Here is a 21,915-nt window from a genome sequence, read left to right on the forward strand (position 1 = left end):
ATATACTAAAATATATAATACGTGATTTAAGTTTGTATATTTTTCCAACAGCCAGTTGAGTAATGTAATACTATCCAAATTGCACGAAGCCTTATGTTGCTGTTTCATGCCAGTTTAAGACAGTTTAATCAATATATACCGAGGTCCTTCACTCATACTCCTGTAGGCGTTCCTCTTGTAAACCAGCAGCAGGGAACTATCTTGACTCTTGAGTCGACGCTCTTTGATAAAAACCGTGGGACCGCTGTAATTGGCGGCTGTAAAGAGAAAGTTAGTATTTAGTCCGCTTCAAGGTTTCATTGGCAGAGAAACACGGAGATTATTCAGTACCGTGTTTATCTTCAAGTATAGCTGTCTATTTGTTTTACTTGCATAGAAAACTCTCAACTCGTTAACAATGTCTTTTAACAAAGGTCCTTCCTTCGGATTATCAGCGGAAATCAAAAACAAGGTAGGCGTAAATATTCTTCTTTTATCATTTTCTAAAAAGTTGCACTGAACTTCTCTTCCCATCATCCATTCATAGTGCGTCGGAGTCACCTGGCCTCCATTTTGATATGCGTGCCAATGTCAAGTATTTATAAGTATTTGGGTAAAAAAATGAATCTGACGAGATTTAAAAGTGTTTTACGTGATAAACTGTTTTAAAAAAAATAAATTAACAAAACTTGTTTGAAACCAGCGTGGACACTTTACAAAGTGTATATTCCTCCCGAGTTTCACGTCTTGAAGTAGAATATTTCCGTTTTTTTCTTCTTTTGCAGCAGAAAAAGTTAAAAACGCACTATGGGCGTTGTCTCACTTGGCGAAGAAGCGTCGTTGTGGCAAAAATGTTATCCCCGTTTCGTTTCCAGCGTTTTCTCATTGTCGTGCACCTCGTTGCCCGTCGCTGTGACCCGCAGTGATCTATTAGCTCTGGCTGTCATCCATCCTGATGATTCACGCTTTCCTGTGTCATTTTGCATTGCTGATTTATAACTGCAGGAACAGAGACCCCGCTTTTTTGTGCGTGCGTGCGTGTGTGTGTGGTAAGTGTCGTGCTACTTCGCTGGATCACGCCAGTGCAGGGAGGCTTTTCTTTTGTGGAGAATAAGTCCTTGTGTTGACTCCAGCATGACCCCACTCGCGTAATGTGTCCCAATTTGAGTGCGGCCTTGATGAGGAAGCACCTCGTTTATTTGGTCCAGCTTGTGCACCCGGATCCACTTAACATACCAGAGCTGATGCTGCAGATTACTTTCCTCACCACGTTGTTGTGTCTCGCACCGAGCTGCTGTATAACCATGGGGCCTTTCCCTCTAATACTGTGCCGTTACTCCTTAATGCGCGCATTGTTCTTTGTATTTAGGCCTACAAGTAATGGACATGGGGACTGACTGCTGTCTGAAGCATCATGGTCTTGCCCATTCATAAAAATCAAGCTGATCTTTGATAGATTAATTTTTTTTTCCACAGTTGTTGGACAAGAGAGCTGAGTGGAGCAATGAGAGGAGAGACGTGTCGGTCCAATGAATGAATACTTTGATTATTGCAAATGGTCAACTAACTAGTTTTCTGCAGTAGTTTCGAGCAAAAGTTAAGTGAGGCTCAGGAGGTTGTTTGCCTCATTTCACGGAGCGGTTACATCACCGATGACAGGAAACGGCAATCAAGTTATCATCTCACCATCTCCCTTCTGATAACAGACACAGGAAATCTTCTTCTGATTCTTCTTCTTCGAGGGGTCATGACTCTTATTTATATTTTTATTTATGCTCTGTGAAATGTGAGGCAGAAAACTAAAAGTTCACCATTTGCAATAATCTTTGTCCATTCATTCACTGGACCAACACTTTTCTCTCCCCTTGTTGCTTCATTCAGCTCTTGTCCAACAACTGTAGGGTAAATTGATTGTGTTCAGCATGACTCTTTGCGGCTAATTAAAATAGCTGGACTACAGTTTGCTGTGACTATATATGACTATATATATCTCTCTGTGATACTAATTGGCTGACGGAAAATGTAATTAGAAGGCAGACATTCCTCAAGAGTACAACCAGCTGTGTGCCGAGAGTGCAGCCAGCTCCTATATTGTGGGTTAAACTCTGGCTCTGCTTCTCTTGGCCTCAGGGACAAAGACGGAGTGTTTGCTGATTGTGGGTTTGCACAGAGCTCAGTCAACACCTTTTCTCCTTTACTGGAGGAGAATGAAATTTCTACAGAGTTCAGTCACTCATATTATTATTTTTTCCAGTTTCACACAACGCACTTAACTGTTTCATGTGAACATGCAGGGCTTCCTGACTGGCTTCTTTCAGCGCTAGTGTGGCTTGTTGCTCAAATAAATCTTAACACCTCAACAGTGATGCCCTTCACAAGAAAATCAATCACTGGTGCCACGTTAAGCCCCTTGAAACGCTCCCCTCCCTCCTGCCTTCCTGTGTTATCAGTGGTGACTTCAGCAGCTTACCAAACAGGATATCCGTGTTTTTGGGTCGTCACCTTTTTATTCATGAGAGCTACAAAAGACAAAACCCCCGTGTCGCATTCTGCACTGAAGCCAAGTAAAATTCATGGATGAACCTGAACACACGCAGTCAAAATGAACTTTAGAGGATACAATATTAACATGTTGTGCTTATCAATAACTTATACATCCTAAAGATGTACAATATCTATCTCAATGACTTTTGAATCCTAAAGATTTATTCTCGCTCTCTTTCCTGCTGGCTAATATTGCTGCTCATGGACCACATGTGACCTTTGACCTTCTCTGTCCAACAAGATCGCACAGAAGTATGACCTTCAGAAAGAGGAGGAGCTGAGGGTCTGGATCGAAGAACTCACGGGCGCTTCCATCGGCCCGGACTTCCAGAAAGGCCTGAAGAGTGGAGTCATTCTGTGCAAGTAAGCAGAGTTCCGATGTCTGTTAACGCAGTTGTTTTATTATAATTATTATGTCCAGTGGTTTGGATGGTAAATGAGAGCGTTTTTCTTTTTTTTAAATGTATTTTTTTTTTTTCTCCTCGCAGTCTCATCAACCATCTGGCCCCCGGCTCTGTGAAAAAGATCAACCAGTCGACGCTGAACTGGCATCAGGTGAGTTATTAGATGACACAGCAAACTTATTTTTGTTTTGTCCCTGCGCTCCGAGTGTTTAGGCCGTCCGGACACTGAACCGTGCTCGGTCATGGTGATACTTTGTTTGTTGACAGCAGCAGCTTCGTTTGCCTTTTACAGCCGCCACTTAGAGCCGCTTGCGAAACTCGTCTTTCTTTACTGAGGTGCAGCCGGTCACAGTAAACACACTGCCGTCATTTGAGACTTGTCCTTTTACAGCCACCGGACTGCTTTTTGTTGAATGAGGAAACGTGCACGCGCATCTAATCACACCTCCGTTATTCTAAACCCTGCACACGCATCGTTATTGATCGCTGTTTCTAGCTGGAGAACCTGACGAACTTCTGCAGGGCCACCACGGAGTTCGGCCTGAAGCCCCACGACCTCTTCGAAGCCAACGACCTCTTTGAGAACGGCAACATGACGCAGGTCCAGACGGCGCTGCTCGCACTCGCCAGCATGGTGAGTCCTCTGACTATAGTGACGGGAGTGACTGTCACTGAATTATTATGGTGACCGATTTGTTTTATCCACCGTTTCTCAACCATTTACACCTTTTTTTTTTTTCTCTCAGGCCAAGACCCGGGGCTGCCAGTCACAGGTGGACATCGGAGTGAAGTACTCTGACAAGCAGGAGAGGCTGTTTGACGAGAAGATGATGAAGGCTGGGCAGTGCGTAATCGGCCTACAGGTATGGTGTTTTGTTTTTTAAAGATTCCTGTCTGAGCAGCAGCGTTTAAAATGTAAGAGTTGGCAGCCGTTCCGCTTTAGATCTGAAACCAACCTATCGCATTCCTCTTTATTTAAACCACTTCTCATTTATTTGCAATGCCAAACAGACAATTGGCTTTCATTTCCAGTCCGTGGCAGTGACTGTTATGCAATGCCCTTCATGGTTTGCTTCGCCCTTTGCCAAATTTGGCGGGAGACAAAAACGCCTTTAATCCGGGTGGTGCCGATCATATTGAAACCACATTCAGCTGCTAATGCTCAGCCGTACCAGAACTCTGCTACTATGTAGCCCAGCGACTACTCATGTTTGTTGCGTTCAGGGGCAGCGGTAAGGAACGGGACAGCCTGGCGTCACACAATTGTCGCAGACATCATAACGTTGAGTCACGATCGTTCAAGAGAGAATAGCGATGCTTCAAAGAATGTATTTTCTTTCCCCGCCCCGACTGCCGCATGTGTCGAAACCATTTGAAACCTGTCATGAGCTCCCGTCACGTGTGGCGTACTTCAGAATAAATGCCGCTCATTGTTCCAACTCTGTTTTTGTTATTGTGTCGCCACGAGGGCGACCTAGTCGGTGAGGGAAAACTCGCAATACCACATTTGAGTCTGGCGTCGTCATACCCGACGGCTGCCTGAAACCTAAAATGTTACGTTTACCAAGTTGAACTCTCTTTCGTGAGTTCCTGTTATGGAAGATTTTACCGCTGTTATTGTACAAGTGGATTGAGGAGAACTTTTGCTATCAAATCTTTACAACTATATATTGTGGCGTTTTCTGTCTCTTTTTTTAAGATGGGGACCAACAAGTGCGCCAGTCAGGCAGGTATGAATGCATACGGCACCAGGAGGCACTTGTATGACCCCAAAGTTCAAATCCAGCCCCCCATGGACAACACCACCATCAGCCTGCAGATGGGAACCAACAAGGGGGCGAGCCAGGTGCGGCAACCTATTGCCAACTCCTCATGAAGTCACAATTCTATGACTGTGAAAGCTCTGAAATCGGCTCTTGTTGGAGTTGTTTAAGGACTTTTATGGGGGGGGAATGTATATAAATGTAGTTGTGGTCCTTATTTTCTGTGTCCCACCCCCTCCCCCCCGTCTCTACCATAGGCTGGGATGACCGCTCCAGGGACAAGACGTGCCATTTACGACCAGAAGCTGGGCACAGACAAGTGTGACAACAGCACCATGTCTCTACAGATGGGCTACAGCCAGGGAGCCAACCAGAGCGGCCAGAACTTTGGCCTGGGTCGGCAGATCTACGACGCCAAGTACTGTCCTCAAGCTGGAGAGAATGCAGAGGATCAAAACGGGGCAGCCGTCGCCTGTGATTATATCCCAGATTTCCAAGATGAGGGCTACCAAGGTTACCATGAAGAAGAGCAGGTGTGCCAAGAAGATGGGACAGATTACTAGACGTAAGGAGGAAGGGAAAGAGCCGTCTGTCTAAAGGAGACATGTTCTGCAGAAGGAAACTCTCAAGGCTCACAGGATGTTGCACTTTTTTTTTTGTTTGTCATATCCTTTTTTTTTTTAGTTTGAAATTGTGCAGAACCATGCTACACATATCATGATAAAACTGTATTTCTGTGAGGTTTTTGTATTTAAAGTGACCACAAAAGCCAATATTTTTTTGGCTTGGCTAGTTTTTATATTCCAGGATTCTTATAAATGTGCCAAAGCCCTACTATCCTTCATTTGTCTGTGTTTTTTTATTTTATTTTGCTGACTTATTAGTTGCAGAAAGGGAGATGCCGAGGATTTAGGAAGAGCAACAGAAACAAAAGTGTTAACGTACACCCTGTTTTGATCAAAACACCCATGCTTGTGTTGTATTTGTATACACAACATAATTCCTGTGAATGATAATGTAAACATGTTTTGTTACTTCAGTATCTTCTTCATCCCCTCAGTATTTGTCATTTACATACAGTATAGTGAGCACTTTCGGTTGTTCAGACAGATGAGGGAACAAATCATTTTTTTTATATATAGTCTTTTCATTCATTTCACTCATTTCTTCTTTTTTTTTGTAACAGGAAATATTTCCTCTGTTTGTATAACCAGTCCAACTGGAGTAAAGCTTGTTTCCTTTGGAATAAAGATGGTGGGGGAGGGGTTAAAATAACACAAAGGAAGTTTAGAACATTCCAAGCAAGAATACTGGATTCTCTTTTGTCAGTGAATAAGTCTTCCATATTGGTTGACATGCAAACCAATTGTGATCATTTTAGATGATTATTTATGCTTTTTGGGGGATTTGAATGGGATTTGTTTTGTACCTTGACTCTGAATAACATTTGCTATTGGACTATTTTTTTTTTCCTCTGGAATTTTCCAGCCAGTGGAAAAAAAATGTTTGAATTGAGAGTTGTTGTGAATACGGTGTAATAAAGATGTGTATTCATATCATGTGTTGATTTGATTTGTAAACAAACTGATGTCATGTTTAAGCACAAAGGATGAGCTTCATTCACTCGCTCGCTGCAGTCAGTCGTAGTTTAGCTGAAAAAGGTACACAAACTTCATGTAGTACAAACTGGAAGGGTTATGAAACTCTACCTCTTAGTGCAGTCTCAAGATTGCTGCAATACATTACTGTGCACTAATATTATCAAAACTGACGAGGTATGTTACTGAAGCGTTTCTTTAAAGTAGAGAAAAAAACTCCCTGGTATCCAACCCCACACATTGTTTTAGTTTTAAGTGTGCAGGTTTTGAGATATGTATCTTGATATTGGAACAATTACTGGAACAATATTCCACCTTTTAGCTCCACTGGTTGAATCTCGCTCAAGTAGAAGTTGCAGGGATGAATCCGCTAAGGGTAAAATATTGAAAGATTTACTCCTATAATAGCTGCAACTATTTAAAAAATACTCATAACAGTGCAAGTGAAGATACAAAATCAGTGTTAAGGCCCCATTAATTTTTCAAAAAGTCAAAAAGGAATCTGCAGTGTAAGTACTGATAAAGACATTGGAGAAATGTGTAATTACAAAGTATATCTGAAATGTGGTGTCTCAATATGGAAATATGTAAGTAAGGTCATATTATGTGAATTAATGTATACTAATTAGTTAGTGCTGAAAGGAGTATTTACATTCTTTAGGATCCAACAATTGAAAACAAATACTGAGTTAAATGTATTTCATCATTTCAAATAAACTGTGTCAAATTTGCAGCCGACCTCTCTCACTCTGGACACAAACTCTTCAAGACGCTTCCCTCTGGCAGGAGGTTGAGGTTCACGACTCACGCCAAAAGAACAGTTTCTTCCTGTCTGCAGTTGCATTCATCAATAAAGAAATAAACCCCATGACATTTACATCCCTGAGACAATGTCTTACAGTTACACACTCTTGCACATCACACCACTTTAATAATATACTTATTTTAACATACAGTTTTTGTTGTTTACAATATTTTATTTGTATTTTTAAATGTCTTACAGTATTGCAATGTGTTCATTGTTATGCACCATTCACCCAGACAAATTCCTTGTATGTGAAACGTACTCGACAATAAACACTTTCGATTCTGATGTCTGCATTTGTTTTCCTGCTTCCTCTTGATTTGTAGAGGCAACGCTAGGCAGCTACATTACTCGAGAAGATGACACAAAAGGGACACGTCGGTACGAAACTTGACACTGTACAAAAACGGGAGTTATTGTGAAACAGCACCACCTGCAGTTCACAGTGCGGACTACCGCCGGAGAACACCGCCGGATGTTTGCCTGAAATCGCGCGATATCAGGCTCAACGAGAGTTCTGAACGTTCTTTTCTCCCGGAACTTCAGGCAAGATGGTAGGTGTATACCCGATTGTGAAGCTTTCCCAAATACAATCTAAGTGCATCTGAACTCTAAAATAACTAATGGGGATGGCTGGCTATTTCATCCGAAAGTTACACGCGTTTGATGGCCAATTATGTCAAAATGGTTGCTCAGAGTGACGGATAAATGTGTGCTTAGAGGCACTGTATTAGCCTGAGCTGTGGCTAAGCTAACCTGGTGGTTCTTCGTCCATTGCAGTCACAAAATATCTTATAATTATCATATCACTGTCGGTCCGAGCGAGGCTTAATACGCGCTTTCATCTATGTTAATAGGTCACATTGAATTCTGGGTCTGTTGGTGTGACTGCGAGCTGTATACTTAGTGGGATGTTGTCTCTTTTAGGCAGATACCGAGATCAAGAAGAAGCGTACCTTCAGGAAGTTCACCTTCAGAGGTGTGGACCTGGACCAGCTTCTGGACATGTCCTAGTAAGTGAAACCCTGCTGATCTGGAGCAGTTACAGCTCCGTGGTAGTCTGCCAAAGAACTTCTCACAAGTTAAATGTGCATGTAAAATGACTTCAGTGTGACGTTGCCACCCAGTGATAACGTCCCACACTGCCCCTAAAATGGTATTGAGAAATGTTCACTCCATCACATTCAGATGATGTGCATAAAGCTAACTGCTTGCCGGAGCTAACTAGACATTACACGTAAAACAGGAAACACATTCCTACAACGCTTCCCCGAGATGACCAAAGGCCTGATCTACATCACTGTCCTGTTCCCCTGTGTAGTGAGCAGCTGATGCAGCTGTACTGTGCTCGCCAGAGGAGGAGGCTGAACCGTGGCCTGCGCCGCAAGCAGCAATCCCTCCTGAAGCGCCTGCGCAAGGCCAAGAAAGAGGCTCCCCCCATGGAGAAACCAGAGGTTGTGAAGACTCATCTGAGGGACATGGTCATCCTGCCTGAGATGGTCGGGTCCATGGTTGGAGTGTACAACGGCAAGACTTTCAACCAGGTTGAAATCAAGGTGAGATGCTATTGGTCAAGTAGTTGGTAGCTTACCACCTTCGGGCACCTTCGTCTGATGAAATAGCACTTGTGGTTCCAACAAAAGTTGACATTGGTGGCGATTTTTAGACCATAATCAGCATGAATTCTAATGAGTTGTGTTATTTGTGTGGACACAACTCAAAACACCAATGCTTGCAGTTGGTCTCATTTTAAAGCAGTTTGTTATTGTTGTTTTGTTCATTTCCACCATTAGTTAATGTCAGAATAAGAATGCTTAAGGTTGACCGGCCGAGCATGTATACAGGCCATGTATAATGGAATCCAACGGTTCCATTATACATACAGAACCATCTTAATTGATGAATAACCGATTGTAAAGATGAAATTGGACACATTGGGCATTTTAGGCATCTTATACAGGCATTGGTTTTTTTGGCATCATTAATGCACAACTAAAGTTGATTTAACTCGAAGATAATCTTTGGCAATACCTTTTTTGTGTGTGACTGTTCAACATTTTATGACCAACCACATTAGTACAAGAAGAGTCCTAGTGTTCATAAAGCATTGGTAGTGACAACTGACATTTCTTCTAGCGCTTCTACTCTGACCCATAGCTCCTCCTGTCAAATGCACCAATAAAAGCTTGTAGTTTAAAGAATTGTTTTATTATTATTTTTTAAGTATATTTTTCTTGAAATCTTGTCTGACCTGAGATTATGATTATGGCAACTACTATAGCACTGTATATGCTTTAAGTGCACCAAAAGATATCTTGTTTCTAATCTATTTCTCTTCTCCATAGCCTGAGATGTGCGGCCACTACTTGGGCGAGTTCTCCATCACTTACAAGCCAGTCAAGCACGGTCGCCCTGGTATTGGAGCTACACACTCTTCTCGGTTCATTCCTCTGAAGTAGATGGCTGTATTATTTGTATAAATAAAAAACGGGTTGCTCCACAGAACTTGTCTGCTTTTCTTTCTTTTGCATATGATTTAAAAAATAAAGAAATTGCTTGATTATGGGGTATAATCTTGAAGTTTGTCTTAATGAACAATATGGGAGGCTTCAAGATAACCGATGAAAACACAGACTGGGCCTGTAATGTAAATCTACTGATTGATAATAGATGACGAGAATATTTCAGTAAATGTGACTTTTAACGCGGAGTGATTACAGAAAATCAACTTTCAAAATGAACTGGGTTAAAACTCAAGTGGTACAGAGCCACACCAGTAGCTATTCACATTGGGTTGCTTTGAAAATACTGATAAGTCTAATGACTGGTTTGGTACCTTGTGTTTTAACCTTTTTGTTCTAGGTGAGCTCAACGTTGAATCTGAGTGGTGTATTAATGTCATGTCTGTATGTATATATACACCAACGGTGACAGTTTATGCACCATCAAAAATAGTAGGTAGGAAAGTAAAAATAAATGTCTTAACAGTGCTGCAGCTCTGACTATTGACGCCTCTCCGGTGCGCCCCTGAAAGAGGACCGGAGTGAACTCCATCGGGCGAAGGTTCCGCCTGTATCTCAGCTACATTTTGTGTGTGGCCGCTCTGGGCCATGGATTCAACCTCTTGCTCAATCTGTTTATTGTCACCAAGCTAATGAAATCCAGAACCTGATTATAGAAACAGTGGCCAGATTGGTAAGTAGTCTATCTAATTACATCTTATTCTGTTAGGACGAGCGACTAAACGTCTGTTTTTACAGGAAACCAGCAGCCGTTAGTTTAGCGGCTCGCGAGCTTCCAGCTAGGTAGCGAGCTAACGGGGGTTAGCTTCCAGAGCGAAACTGACAGAAGAGCTCTGTCATGTCAAAATGTAGCTTACGTGAACGTTTTAAGCAGACATAGTTCGATAACTGCCATTTCCCAACAAGCTGGGGGTTCGCCATCCACTGCCAACGATATGCGCTGTTAGTACAGTTCAAAATGTGAACACATTAATATACCGGTGTTGTCCTGACTGAGTAGCTCGTTGAAACCAGAGAACAAAGCTCTATTGTAAGACAGTTAGCTAGCGTTAACTGTTCACATTAACAATGCTGTATTTAACTATTCCACCCGACTTCTTACTCACTCATAAAATATAATCGCTATCGACTACTGAGTAACCCGCAGAGACAAAATGGACCCTTTCAATGTATCGTTATGTTTCGAGTTGTAGCGTAATTCTTTCCATTGAACATATTTTACAAAGAAACACATTGGTTACGTTTACTGCACAGCGGATGATTTGAGCAGACTAAGTCAGTGCACTCTTCTTGTACAGACACACAGTTAGATCTACTGAACATTTTGGTTAATCTCCATTATACACTCATCATCCCTCTCCTCATACAGATACCCCGAGTAGGTAGCAGGTGACAGTTTAACCTGTGATGCTGGTTTTCGCTGAAGTGACTCAAGACTCAAGATTCCTCAGCACAGCATCTTAATCTCCCACAACTAACACTCCTAACACTAATATAAGAAAGTATGTTCTCTTTGTTCTCTGGTTTTCCAAACTGCTGTTTTCCTCATACTCATCCTTTACCCAACATGGAAGGATAAAAGAAGGAATGTGGGGTATTCCCTGTACTTCATCCGCAGTGGAGTCAAAGATGTATCCACACAACACATGAGAGATTTAACAGGAATTGCTTCTGAGTCAATATTCTTAAAAGTCTACATGAGCAATTGATGTTTTTCCTCTTGTCCTTCAGGGACACTGTGCCAGAAAGAAACAGCAAAACTGCCCCTCAGCCAGGAATGTCTTATCAGTCAAGAAATGAGAAAGAAATTAATCTTCCTGCTGTTATAATAAGTCTGTACCCCTGTTTACTCGGTTCGTTTCCTATTTTGAATTATCCTAATACTGTACTTTGTTCATAGGTTACGATATTGGAGTGAGGTGTGTTGACTGGTGAATGCCTAGAGTCAAGAAGGTAAAACTTTGTGACAATAAAGAGGGTATCTGGAAAAGGTACAGTATAAGGTTCATGTTATCTCCTTTAACTGCTTTGATGTTTAACCAATTCCATTGAAGGAATTCAGGTGTGTCTGAATTCTTGCACCTCTCACTATTGTTTTCTAATGTCAACATCCAGCTGTGTGACAGTGAGCATGACGGCTGTGGACGGCCTTTCGGACAGTACAGAGGTGGTGGAGATGGAGGATGTCCCATCTCAGTTCTTTGTGGAGAAACACTCTTGGGAGGGCCTCCGTGACATTATCCACTGTAGCAGGAAGTACTCTGGCATGATCGCCAACAAGGCTCCCCATGATTTCCAGTTTGTGCAGAAGAAGGATGAGAATGGACCCCACTCCCACCGCTTGTACTACCTCGGTAAGCTGGTTGATGCTGGATGATGGGGCACTCTGCATCAATTTATAAGCCTGTATGTCACTCCTTTGTGCTATTTTCACCAGACCCCATTCATGTCTTTCTGCTCTACATAGTGGAATATGATGGCCTCCTCGATATTAAAACAATCAGTGTCAAGTTTTTCCTTTTTTAAGTTCACACCAGTTGTTCAAATTGCCTTTTTTTTCTTTTCTCTGTACTTAATAGGAATGCCTTATGGAAGCAGAGAGAACTCATTACTCTATTCAGAAATCCCCAAGAAGATCCGAAAAGAGGCCCTCTTGGTGTTGTCATGGAAACAGATGCTGGATCATTTTCAGGTGAATTCCCCTTCTCTTCTCGTTGGTGCAGTGCCAGTAGCAAATGGCACAACTTTGAGATAAGCAGTCTGTGAAGGTGTGGTAAAATCACTGTTTTTAGAAACCTGAGATAAGTTCTAAAACTCAGAAGATTAAGCACCCATGGTATAAACTATGTTAGGAATGCTGGCTCTGTGCTGTGTTGATGGGTCAGTGATACACAGTGTGCATGCTGCTGTTTAAACACACATACATGTATAGACCTGTTTAACTTGTATCTGCTTACATTTGATCTTCTGCTCTTTCAGGCCACACCGCACCAGGGGGCTTACTCTCGAGAGGAGGAGTTGCTGAGAGAGCGTAAACGTCTCGGAGCCTTTGGTATCACCTCCTATGACTATCATGCCCAGACTGGGCTGTTCCTCTTTCAGGCCAGCAATAGCCTCTTCTACTGTCAGGACGGAGGCAGCAATGGCTTCATAGTGAGTACACTGCTGTTTTTTGTCTTTTTAATTTAATTTGGAATTATTAGATACTCAGGACAGAGTTTAATTCAGAGCAAAATAAAAATCCACGAGTACAATATTCCGTAGTGAAGCTGTCGTCCACTTTAAGCTGCATGTTTAATGATTGTTTTAAGTGCATCATTAAATTTGACCCCCTTTTGCATTGTGTTTGTTCCTTCCTGTTTGACAGGCTACTTTAAATGAGTTACTACTTACACTTGTTTAGTGTACCTTTTCATGTAGACTATCCTTGCATCACACAGGTCTCACATCTTCTGTTTGCCTTGGACTAAGATTGTGTATGTTGCTTTTAGCAGTCTGCTTCTGTAAAGCCTGTGGAGCTCAAGACCCAGTGCTCAGGGACCCGCATGGACCCCAAGATCTGCCCTGGAGACCCTGATTTCATAGCCTTCATCAACAATAACGACCTGTGGATAGCCCACATTAAGACTGGCGAAGAGAGGAGACTCACTTACTGCCACAAAGGTCTGACTGCAATAAAATGTCATGCAATAAGTAGCTGTAAATGCTTAAAAAAACTCTTTAAATTACAATAGCGCTGTGAATTAAAGTAACGATTGTTTTGATACAAGACAATTTTGATTTTCCTGTATTTTAGATATTATCTCATACTACATGTAAAGAAAATTACATTGAGTTATTACTTATTCTATCTATACATCTCTGTCTCTATCTCTCTATATCAATAGCACTACATGGATGTAAGCTTTTTCCCCCTAATTCATTTCCTTTTTGTTCCAGGTGTGGATAATGTAAAGGAGGACCCCAAGTCTGCAGGTGTAGCAACATTTGTCATCCAAGAAGAGTTTGACCGTTTCACTGGTTACTGGTGGAGTCCCTCGGCAGTGGAAGGTATATAAGGCAGATTTATTTTAACCGTGTAGTTTTACCTCCATCTGTAAAAATGTGTTAATTTTGAGTTTGCACACACTATTTTCTGTATACACTTCAAATTAAGGATTTTTCCCGCCCTGTCAGATCCTAACGGTGGTAAAACAGTGTACCTGCTGTATGAAGAGGTGGATGAGACGGAAGTAGAGATCATTCATGTTCCATCTCCAGCACTGGAGGAACGAAAAGCAGACGCATACAGATATCCCCGTACAGGTCAGTGTAGCCCAGTGCTGCCTACACTGTGCACATGCAAAGACTTGGAGCAGTTATATGTGAACATTGATTTTGACTTCCTTACTTACAGGTAGCAAAAATCCCCAGGCTACCCTCAAACTGGCAGAGATCAAGACAGACCAGCAAGGAAGAGTGAGTCTTCCACTACCTGTCTTTGTCTCTTTTTGCTTCTCTAAAAATGATAGTTAGGCGTTCCTAACGTGTGTTTATGGTTGCACCTACAGATTGTGAGCACACAAGATAAAGAGCTGGTCGTCCCCTTCACCTCTTTGTTTCCTGGGACAGAATACATCGCTAGAGTCGGATGGACGAGTGACGGAAAATAGTGAGTGTTGCTAATAAAGACTCGATGATGCTGTGATTCTCAAAATAAGCCACCAACATATATACTGCTATTGGGATTAATATTGCAACATTAATTGGGACATGTGAACACGATGATATATGTTTGGGTGCCCTGAATGTTTAAGAATAGCTAATTGAAACACTCACAAACATTTATTTTGTGTATTTTCAATCTCATAGAGCTACTCTTCAGTTCATAACCTAGAGTGAACCGTTTCCCTCTGCGGAAGAAATTGTTCAATATTCGTAATACATAAGTGTCCGAAATGTTTCTGATTTTCATAATAAACATGGTTGCTCAAAGTTGAGGCAAAATGCAAAAAAATCAGTCCAATTTTGTCTGACTTCAAGATTTCATTGTGTTTTTTTAAAACATTTTCTGCTTTCTGTATGAACCGAATCTTAACTGGACAAAGTGCTTATGTTTATGATTTTGTGTCACATAATCTTTTGCTTGCTCTGTGTCCCCCTAGTGGCTGGGCAGTGCTACTGGACCGCAGTCAGAGAAAACTACAGCTGGTCCTGCTGCCTCCGGCCCTCTTCATCCCAGTCACAGATGACCCAGCTGAGCGGCAGGAGAATCTGGGGGCAGTGCCCAGTAATACACAGCCATACATAATCCATGAAGAGACTACAGACGTATGGATTAATGTAGGTCTTTCCACATGGTACACTCTTTTGTTACCCGAGATCTAATGTCTGTCATGTTTCTAATGAGCTAATTGTTGTGGTTGTGAATGCTTTAAGGATTCAGTAACTGACTAGTCTTCTCTTTTGTGCAGGTTCATGATATATTCTATCCTTTTATTCAAACGGCAGAAGATGAGTTTACTTTCATTTGGGTGAACGAGTCAAAAACAGGTTTCAGCCATCTGTATAAAATCACATCCCTGTTACAACCAGGCGGCCATTGTTGGACGGAGGACTACCAACAGATGGACGGTAAAAGAATAGCAAATGCTCTTTCATCTCATCTTTCCTTTGAAATATTAGTTGTTTATGTCAGTGTTCGGTGTGTCAGAGAGGATGTTGATTCTGTTATCTGTTCTCTCCAGGAGACTTCAAATGTGCAATCAAGGAGGAGGTCACGTTGACCAGTGGAGAATGGGAAGTGTTGGCAAGACATGGTTCCAAGGTTAGACAAAGTCTGTCTGAAAAATAATGATAAGATGTAATTAGAGGTTGTTTACATCTGCTGCAGATGGAGGATCATTGTGCGGCTGCATTGTTCTAAATCGGTTCCAAAAATACTACATTAGTCATTAAGTGTGAATAGGAACACCCTCAAACACTGTTAAATCCGTTCAAACTCTTGTGATCTTGTGAACACGAGTAACACAGAATTCCGTTAATATAAGTGTCAGTTGCTCCTTCATCTCTTTATAGTACCTTTCAGTATTGTGCTTCTGCCTCTTTGCTATTGTCTTTTCAGTGTCTCTTAATGTTTCTCCTTTTAGATTTGGGTGAATGAGGCATCAAAGTTGGTGTACTTCCAGGGCACCAGAGACACTCCTCTGGAGCACCACCTGTACGTGGTCAGCTATGACTCACCTGGCGATGTGGTCAGACTAACCAAGCCTGGCTTCTCTCACAGCTGCTCTGTTAGTCAGGTAAACCATGGATTAGTTTCCCTGCTCATCCAAATACATACATGCACATTTCATTAGTCCATTCATCCAGTTGTTTATTTATCCATATTCATAAGAGCTCACAACGTTGTTGAGATATTGCTCTCAGTACAGTCTGGGGTATGTATTTTATAACGTAAATGCTTTAGTAAAGGAAATGTTATTCCCACAGTGTGGTTTAAAACATAAAGCAGATTGTCATTGTAAAAGATGTAGTTCAATGTATTGTAAGTTATACATCATGACCTAGAATAAAACTAAATCACAATGTGACTAAAGGGGTAACAAAACTTGGGCAAATTGTGATTCAGTGTGAATGCTACAAATAGGAGATTTAAGAAGTTAAAGCACCTTTTGAAACCTGAGGAAAGCTGTCAAAGCCAGGGATTGTTTGGATAAGCTGCACTACATGGCCTAAATGTTGTCTGGCTGTCAGCAGTATTGTACAATGCCGGTAGCTCATGTTGGGCTTTTAACTCTTCCTCGTCCCTCCGTTGCTTTTTTAACACAATTCTTTATTTTTTTTTAATTTGGGCTTTTTTTTCCTCTCTTCTTTTATTCTGCAGAACTTTGACTTTTTTGTCAGCCACTACAGTAATGTGAGTACGCCTCCATGTGTCCACGTCTACAAACTGACCAGCTCAGAAGGTGACCCACTACACATGGTACCTGATTTCTGGGCCAGCATGATGGAATCGCCAGGTAAACAGGATGTGATGTAACAACCGCCATGCAGTAGTTCCCTGATGTTTTCAACCTGCAGAGTTTGTATTTACATTGTCAGGCTTGCTAAAGTCTTATTTGACAGCAGTCTGGCCAAGTTTGAAGGTTCCAACTATCTGTGCTTTTATTTTTGAAACAATCAATGGAGCTGAGACTGTAGGGGGACGGTGAGGTCTGGCTTTCATTAAATCAAGGACAGTCGGTTCGATCCACAGCCGCGTCCTCCAGACAACCCTGACAGAAATTCAATAATGTGGTGCTCAAACACTTTAGTCATTAAGAGCGATTTGAGTCAGAGTTGATTGTCGTTTAGGATTCATTAAAAGTACCAGGAGGGAGAAGGTTGTGCTTTGTCATTGTTTTTTCCAAGTTTTTCTGCTTTGGTGGAAGTGTAGGGGTCAAAGAGTAACTGCCAACCTTTATTCTGTGTTCTGTCACACGACGAGCAACAATTGATATGTTTTTGTTTCATCCTGTTTACATCTGCTGCTACATTCACACCGCTTTACTCGAGTAAGTTTAGTCACTTTATGTGGTTAATTTGAGTCATTCGCGTTGGAGAGGGGTGAGAGGTGGGGGGGGGGGTGATGTATCTGAGGTTGGTGGAGGATGTTTTACCTTTACACCTGACATTCAAATTCTGATACTGTTTTGCTCTCTATAGAAGCCCATTTCCGCCACAAAAAAATGTCATAATTATGACAACAAAAAATAAGTAGTAATTATGACCAAAAAAAGGAATAATTATGACAACAAATTTTTGGTGGAAATGGCTTTTTTCATAATTCTGACATTTATTTATTTTGTTGTGGCAGAAATGGGCTTTCATAGGTCTCCCATAGTCCAGCCAGACTTTTTTTATCTCCCTCCTTTAAAGTTCCACGAGGCGTTGATCCCCGATAGTTTGGGAACACGCTAACCTAATGAACACGTGTGTTAATATGTCTTCCAGGTTGCCCGGGCGATTACAATCCACCTGAGATTTTTGACTTTCCAGGGAAGTCGGGCTTCCAGCTTCACGGGATGGTGTACAAGCCTCATAACCTGCTTCCTGGCAGGAAACACCCGACGGTTCTCTTTGTGTATGGAGGCCCACAGGTCCGTGGATGTATTCAGTTTATTAGTTGTGTTACAATGGAGATAAAAACATTAAAGAAAAACATTTAAAACAATTGTGTGTGTATGTTTTCAGGTGCAGCTGGTGAACAACTCCTTCAAGGGGATGAAGTACCTCCGTCTGAACACGCTTGCGTCACTGGGCTACGCTGTGGTCGTCATTGATGGGAGGGGTTCCTGTCAGAGGGGCCTTGAATTTGAAGGAGCACTGAAAAACAAAATGGTAAAGTATTAAATCTATTCAGTCAAAGAAAACAACTTTAATTTAACATGATGCAATGACATAAAACATGCACAATTGCTAAGTAACTCAATTCAACACTTGTCTCTTCAGGGTCAGGTGGAGATCGAAGACCAGGTGGAGGGGCTGCAGTACGTAGCGGAGAAGTTTAAATTTGTGGACCTGAGCCGCGTCGCCATTCACGGCTGGTCCTACGGTGGTTTCCTCTCTCTCATGGGCCTCATTCAGCGACCCAATATCTTCAAGGTGAGGACACTTTTTTTGTCCTTCAGCCCTTTTATCCTTAAACCAAACACTCGCACATTTTCTCTCAGTGAGCATTCGCTGATAGGGATAGCTTTTATCACTATGGCATGCACTTTAAATGGACTTCATTGCCAAATTCCTGAAGTAGAATGCTTCAGTTGAACTTGTGATGTAGTTGCAGCTTACATCCACATGGTGTCTGTGTTGCACAATCTCTTGCAAATAGCCTTTATTCACTAAGTAGATTCATATATAATTACATGAGCTACAGGGATTGAACGTTTAATATACCAATGTTTCTTTTGGCTGAATGTATATCCAACTGTGCCAAAAACAAAAAAAAGGCCCACAGCACGTACTATAGAATGATTCAGTGAATCTAATCAACCACCTTCCTCTTGTGAGTGGCCCTCTAGAGTCTTTCTGCTTTTCCATCTGACTGCATCGTGTTTCCCTGCCAGTTGGCTATTGCAGGTGCGCCGGTGACGGTGTGGATGGCGTACGACACCGGCTACACAGAGCGCTACATGGATGTGCCTGAGAACAACCAGCAGGGCTACGAGGAAGGCTCCGTGGCGCTGCATGTGGACAAGCTGCCCAGCGAGTCAGTACTCGTACTTGAAACTTGCAATTTAACCATGCTGCGTGTAACTGCATAGATATTTGTGCATGATTCCCTGTCAAGTCGAGCTTCAAATCCTTTGAAAGACCCTGACACATAATTAATGATTGGAGCATTCTGTCTCACATGTGGAGAAGCCATTCTTTCACCAAATATTTGCGTTGGAGTCATTTTGGTCCTTGACCTAAAATATGATTTATGAACCTTGACGATTTGAACTGGAAGCAGTAGCAGTGCTTTAATGCAATCATGTCCATGCTGTGACGCTAGTATTTGTTCAGGTATAAACATGTTGGTGATTTGTTTTTTTTGCCTTGCTAATTAAAAAGGACATCTTCACTCTCTTCATGACCGCAGTTATACAAATGTAGAAGGCCTCAGTTTTAGGAACTAATGTCCCCCGAGGGCCCGACATACCGCATGTTGGAGCTCTGCTCCGTGATGCTGGAGTGGCTTGCAGCTGCAGTCTTTCACCTTTACTATATTAACTTCAATAAATCTGTGAAGGCTTTTCCTTCTTTTTTTTTTAAATCCCAAAGGGAGGAGGAGTCTTTCTCTACTGCACAACATGTGTTTAATGGTTGTCTTACCATTGGATGGAAGCCCATCGTAATGTAACCGTGTATTCTTTGTCATTCCAGACCCAACCGTTTGCTGATTCTTCATGGATTTCTAGATGAGAACGTGCACTTTTTCCACACCAATTTCCTAGTGTCGCAGATAATCCGTGCTGGGAAGCCCTATCAGCTTCAGGTTAGCACCACAAGCCTTATTCCACCCACATAACAACTGTTAATACTATAAATGCCAGGATACATACATGTATCACGTATCAGTCTGTAATTTAGTTGCCTTATTTAAATGTTTCAGGTTTACCCCAACGAGCGACACAGTATTCGCTGCCCTGAGTCTGGAGAGCACTACGAGATAATGCTGCTGCACTTTCTACAACAATACCTCTGAAATGAGACGACAGGGGAGCAGTGAAGTCTAGTTTCCCCTCTGTGTCCTCCTTTTACGCCTCCAGCTCACCGGCCATCTTTACTCTCCCTCACCTCTCCACCCAAAACCCGAGTCTCCGACCGTTCACGCCATCATCGAGCGAGCGTCAGACGCTCTTGCAGCCACAACCCACTCTCTCCTATAAAGGAGTCGCACGACCTTTCCATTACACTTCCTTCTTTTGCTCGTTCTGTCTCATGTTGTTACTTGCTTGTTTGCTCTGTCTTCTCCATGCCCCCCCCCCCTCCCTCTGTACAGTCCGGGGTATGGGTTACGAGCACAGATATTTGGTGTCTCACCCTGAAAGCTGAACAAAGACAAGGAGAAACATTAGCAGGCTGTGTCACATTGACTCATCGCTCACCCGCATCCTCACCTCTGTGACCCGTGATGGGTTTTTGCCAAATGTTATCGTGCCCCCCCTCCTCTCCCCCCTGCTCTAATTGTTTTATTCACTTGAGTTAGTGGAAGAGATGGGATTACAGTTCACAGAAACGAAATGGAATTGACGCGCATATTCGCAGACATGAGCTCACACACTATACATATGTAAAATACATACACACTCAAGCACACAAAGAATTGCAATATCCATACTGATCTGGGGGGTCTCGCAGTTTGTGTAACAATGAAGAAAGAAAGAACACTGAGATTATTCTGCTGTCCACTTGTTTTAAGTGTGTTTAAAATAAAATATTTTATGGATTTTTATTCTTTTTTTTTTTTTATTTTTTTTTTTAATAAGTGCTCACATGAGCTGGCCGCTCATTGATATTTTTGCTCCGTTCTTTCCCCTCACATTACATTTCTTGAGATGTCTGCTTGCCTTCTTAACACATAATTTATATTTGCCAAAGTACCTCATGACCCTTGATCATGCTGGTATTTCCTTTTTTTACTGCAATAAAGACAACAGGAGGGTGAGCGCTGGAGTCTTACAACAGCTTTGTACCACCGGAATAAAATTTGTACATGATGAATAAATGTATCAATCAATCACACGTTCTCCTTCACGACTGTGTTCCTATTCGAGTGTAACTCCGAATGATCCATGTCACGTGATTGTTTTAACTTAGTTTCATGTTGTGCATGCTTGTGTTTTCTCCTACTGATCGTCCTCTCAAACCACAATGATGTCGCTCACCTTTTTGTCTTCTTATTCACATCAGCAGCGCCTGGAGATGCACCGGTGCTGCAACAACAAGGGCTCCCTAAGCGCGCCGCACCAAGTGAAGCTGCAGATGCTCGAGGCGCTCCTGTCGCCTTGCTTTGTTGCCATGGTTACCTTTTTTATAAATAGGGTGCTTCTCATCGTGAGGAATGCCTAATGTTGATCTGAGTTCAGATGAATCACCTCACACAAAGGGCCTGATGCTCAGCCTTCGTATGAACCGTTGAGAAATTGAATGAGCGTGTTGTCCACAATGTGAGAGTATTGCTTTCAGATGGGGAGAATATGGGATACTAAACTGCTATGCTGTAGTGTGTGTGTATATAGATATATAGATATATATATAGATATAGATATACTTCTCTGCAAGTAACACGTGCCGTCCCAACGTTTTAAATTCCCACATACTGTGGCAGCCAGGCATTGACTTTCACCGATGTGCCGCAGGGAGAGGTCGGGTCAGAGCACGCTCCGTCAGATCAGGTGTTACAGAGGTTGATCCTGAGCGAGGCGGATCAGGAGGGATGAAGCACTTTAGCAGTAAGCCCAACAAGGAGTCAGAAAGTGGGACACTGAAAAAAATCGAAGCTGACACCTTGAAGCTCCTGAAGTTTGTCTCCACGTTATGTAACTAATCTGCTAAAGAGATACTAGCGATCTGCCACGTGTGGCTCCATGAAAGGCTTGTGTGTCCAAAGAAAGTCTCACAATCCAGATTTCTGCACGTAAACTATTAATAACAAATGAAATATTGTTTTTTTCAGGATTCATGCAGTATCAAAAAAATCGTATGGTGACACTTAAGTGTACCAAACTGTGGAACCAATTTTGTCTCCAGACCTCTTTTTCTCTGTGTTTGAGTCATTGTACCCCAAATTAA

General features: G+C 42.1%; 3 protein-coding genes across 4 annotated transcripts; all 3 read left to right on the forward strand.

The window, feature by feature from the left end:
- Positions 1–270: 270 nt before the first annotated feature.
- Positions 271–6,232, forward strand: cnn2 (calponin 2). Its single transcript, XM_068571627.1, has 7 exons — positions 271–451; positions 2,765–2,886; positions 3,012–3,078; positions 3,424–3,561; positions 3,674–3,790; positions 4,627–4,773; positions 4,948–6,232. Exons 1-7 carry the CDS (start codon positions 398–400, stop codon positions 5,251–5,253), a joined length of 951 nt encoding a protein of 316 aa, XP_068427728.1. The 5' UTR covers positions 271–397; the 3' UTR covers positions 5,254–6,232.
- Positions 6,233–7,592: 1,360 nt separating this feature from the next.
- rps15 (ribosomal protein S15) lies at positions 7,593–9,598 on the forward strand. The gene is made up of 4 exons (XM_068570988.1): positions 7,593–7,647; positions 8,021–8,106; positions 8,415–8,649; positions 9,439–9,598. Exons 1-4 carry the CDS (start codon positions 7,645–7,647, stop codon positions 9,550–9,552), a joined length of 438 nt encoding a protein of 145 aa, XP_068427089.1. The 5' UTR covers positions 7,593–7,644; the 3' UTR covers positions 9,553–9,598.
- A 557-nt stretch (positions 9,599–10,155) lies between these two features.
- LOC137782120 (dipeptidyl peptidase 9-like) lies at positions 10,156–20,865 on the forward strand. 2 transcript variants are annotated; one of them, XM_068571237.1, is made up of 21 exons: positions 10,156–10,288; positions 11,516–11,606; positions 11,731–11,969; positions 12,195–12,307; positions 12,595–12,768; positions 13,107–13,278; positions 13,555–13,665; positions 13,792–13,920; positions 14,012–14,073; positions 14,166–14,266; positions 14,760–14,937; positions 15,069–15,228; positions 15,342–15,421; positions 15,744–15,896; positions 16,481–16,616; positions 17,590–17,735; positions 17,830–17,976; positions 18,088–18,240; positions 18,702–18,844; positions 19,504–19,615; positions 19,733–20,865. In XM_068571237.1, the coding sequence occupies exons 2-21, from the start codon at positions 11,551–11,553 to the stop codon at positions 19,823–19,825; spliced, it is 2,658 nt and encodes an 885-aa protein (XP_068427338.1). In that variant the 5' UTR covers positions 10,156–10,288; positions 11,516–11,550; the 3' UTR covers positions 19,826–20,865. The 2 variants fall into 2 exon arrangements, with proteins under 2 accessions (XP_068427338.1, XP_068427339.1); XM_068571238.1 differs by having other exon boundaries at positions 13,110–13,278.
- Positions 20,866–21,915: the final 1,050 nt, after the last annotated feature.

The sequence above is a fragment of the Clinocottus analis genome, unplaced genomic scaffold (assembly GCF_023055335.1).
Source record: "Clinocottus analis isolate CAN_PGR_092001 unplaced genomic scaffold, fCliAna1.0.p SCAF_11, whole genome shotgun sequence".
Classification (NCBI taxonomy): Eukaryota; Metazoa; Chordata; class Actinopteri; order Perciformes; family Cottidae; genus Clinocottus; species Clinocottus analis.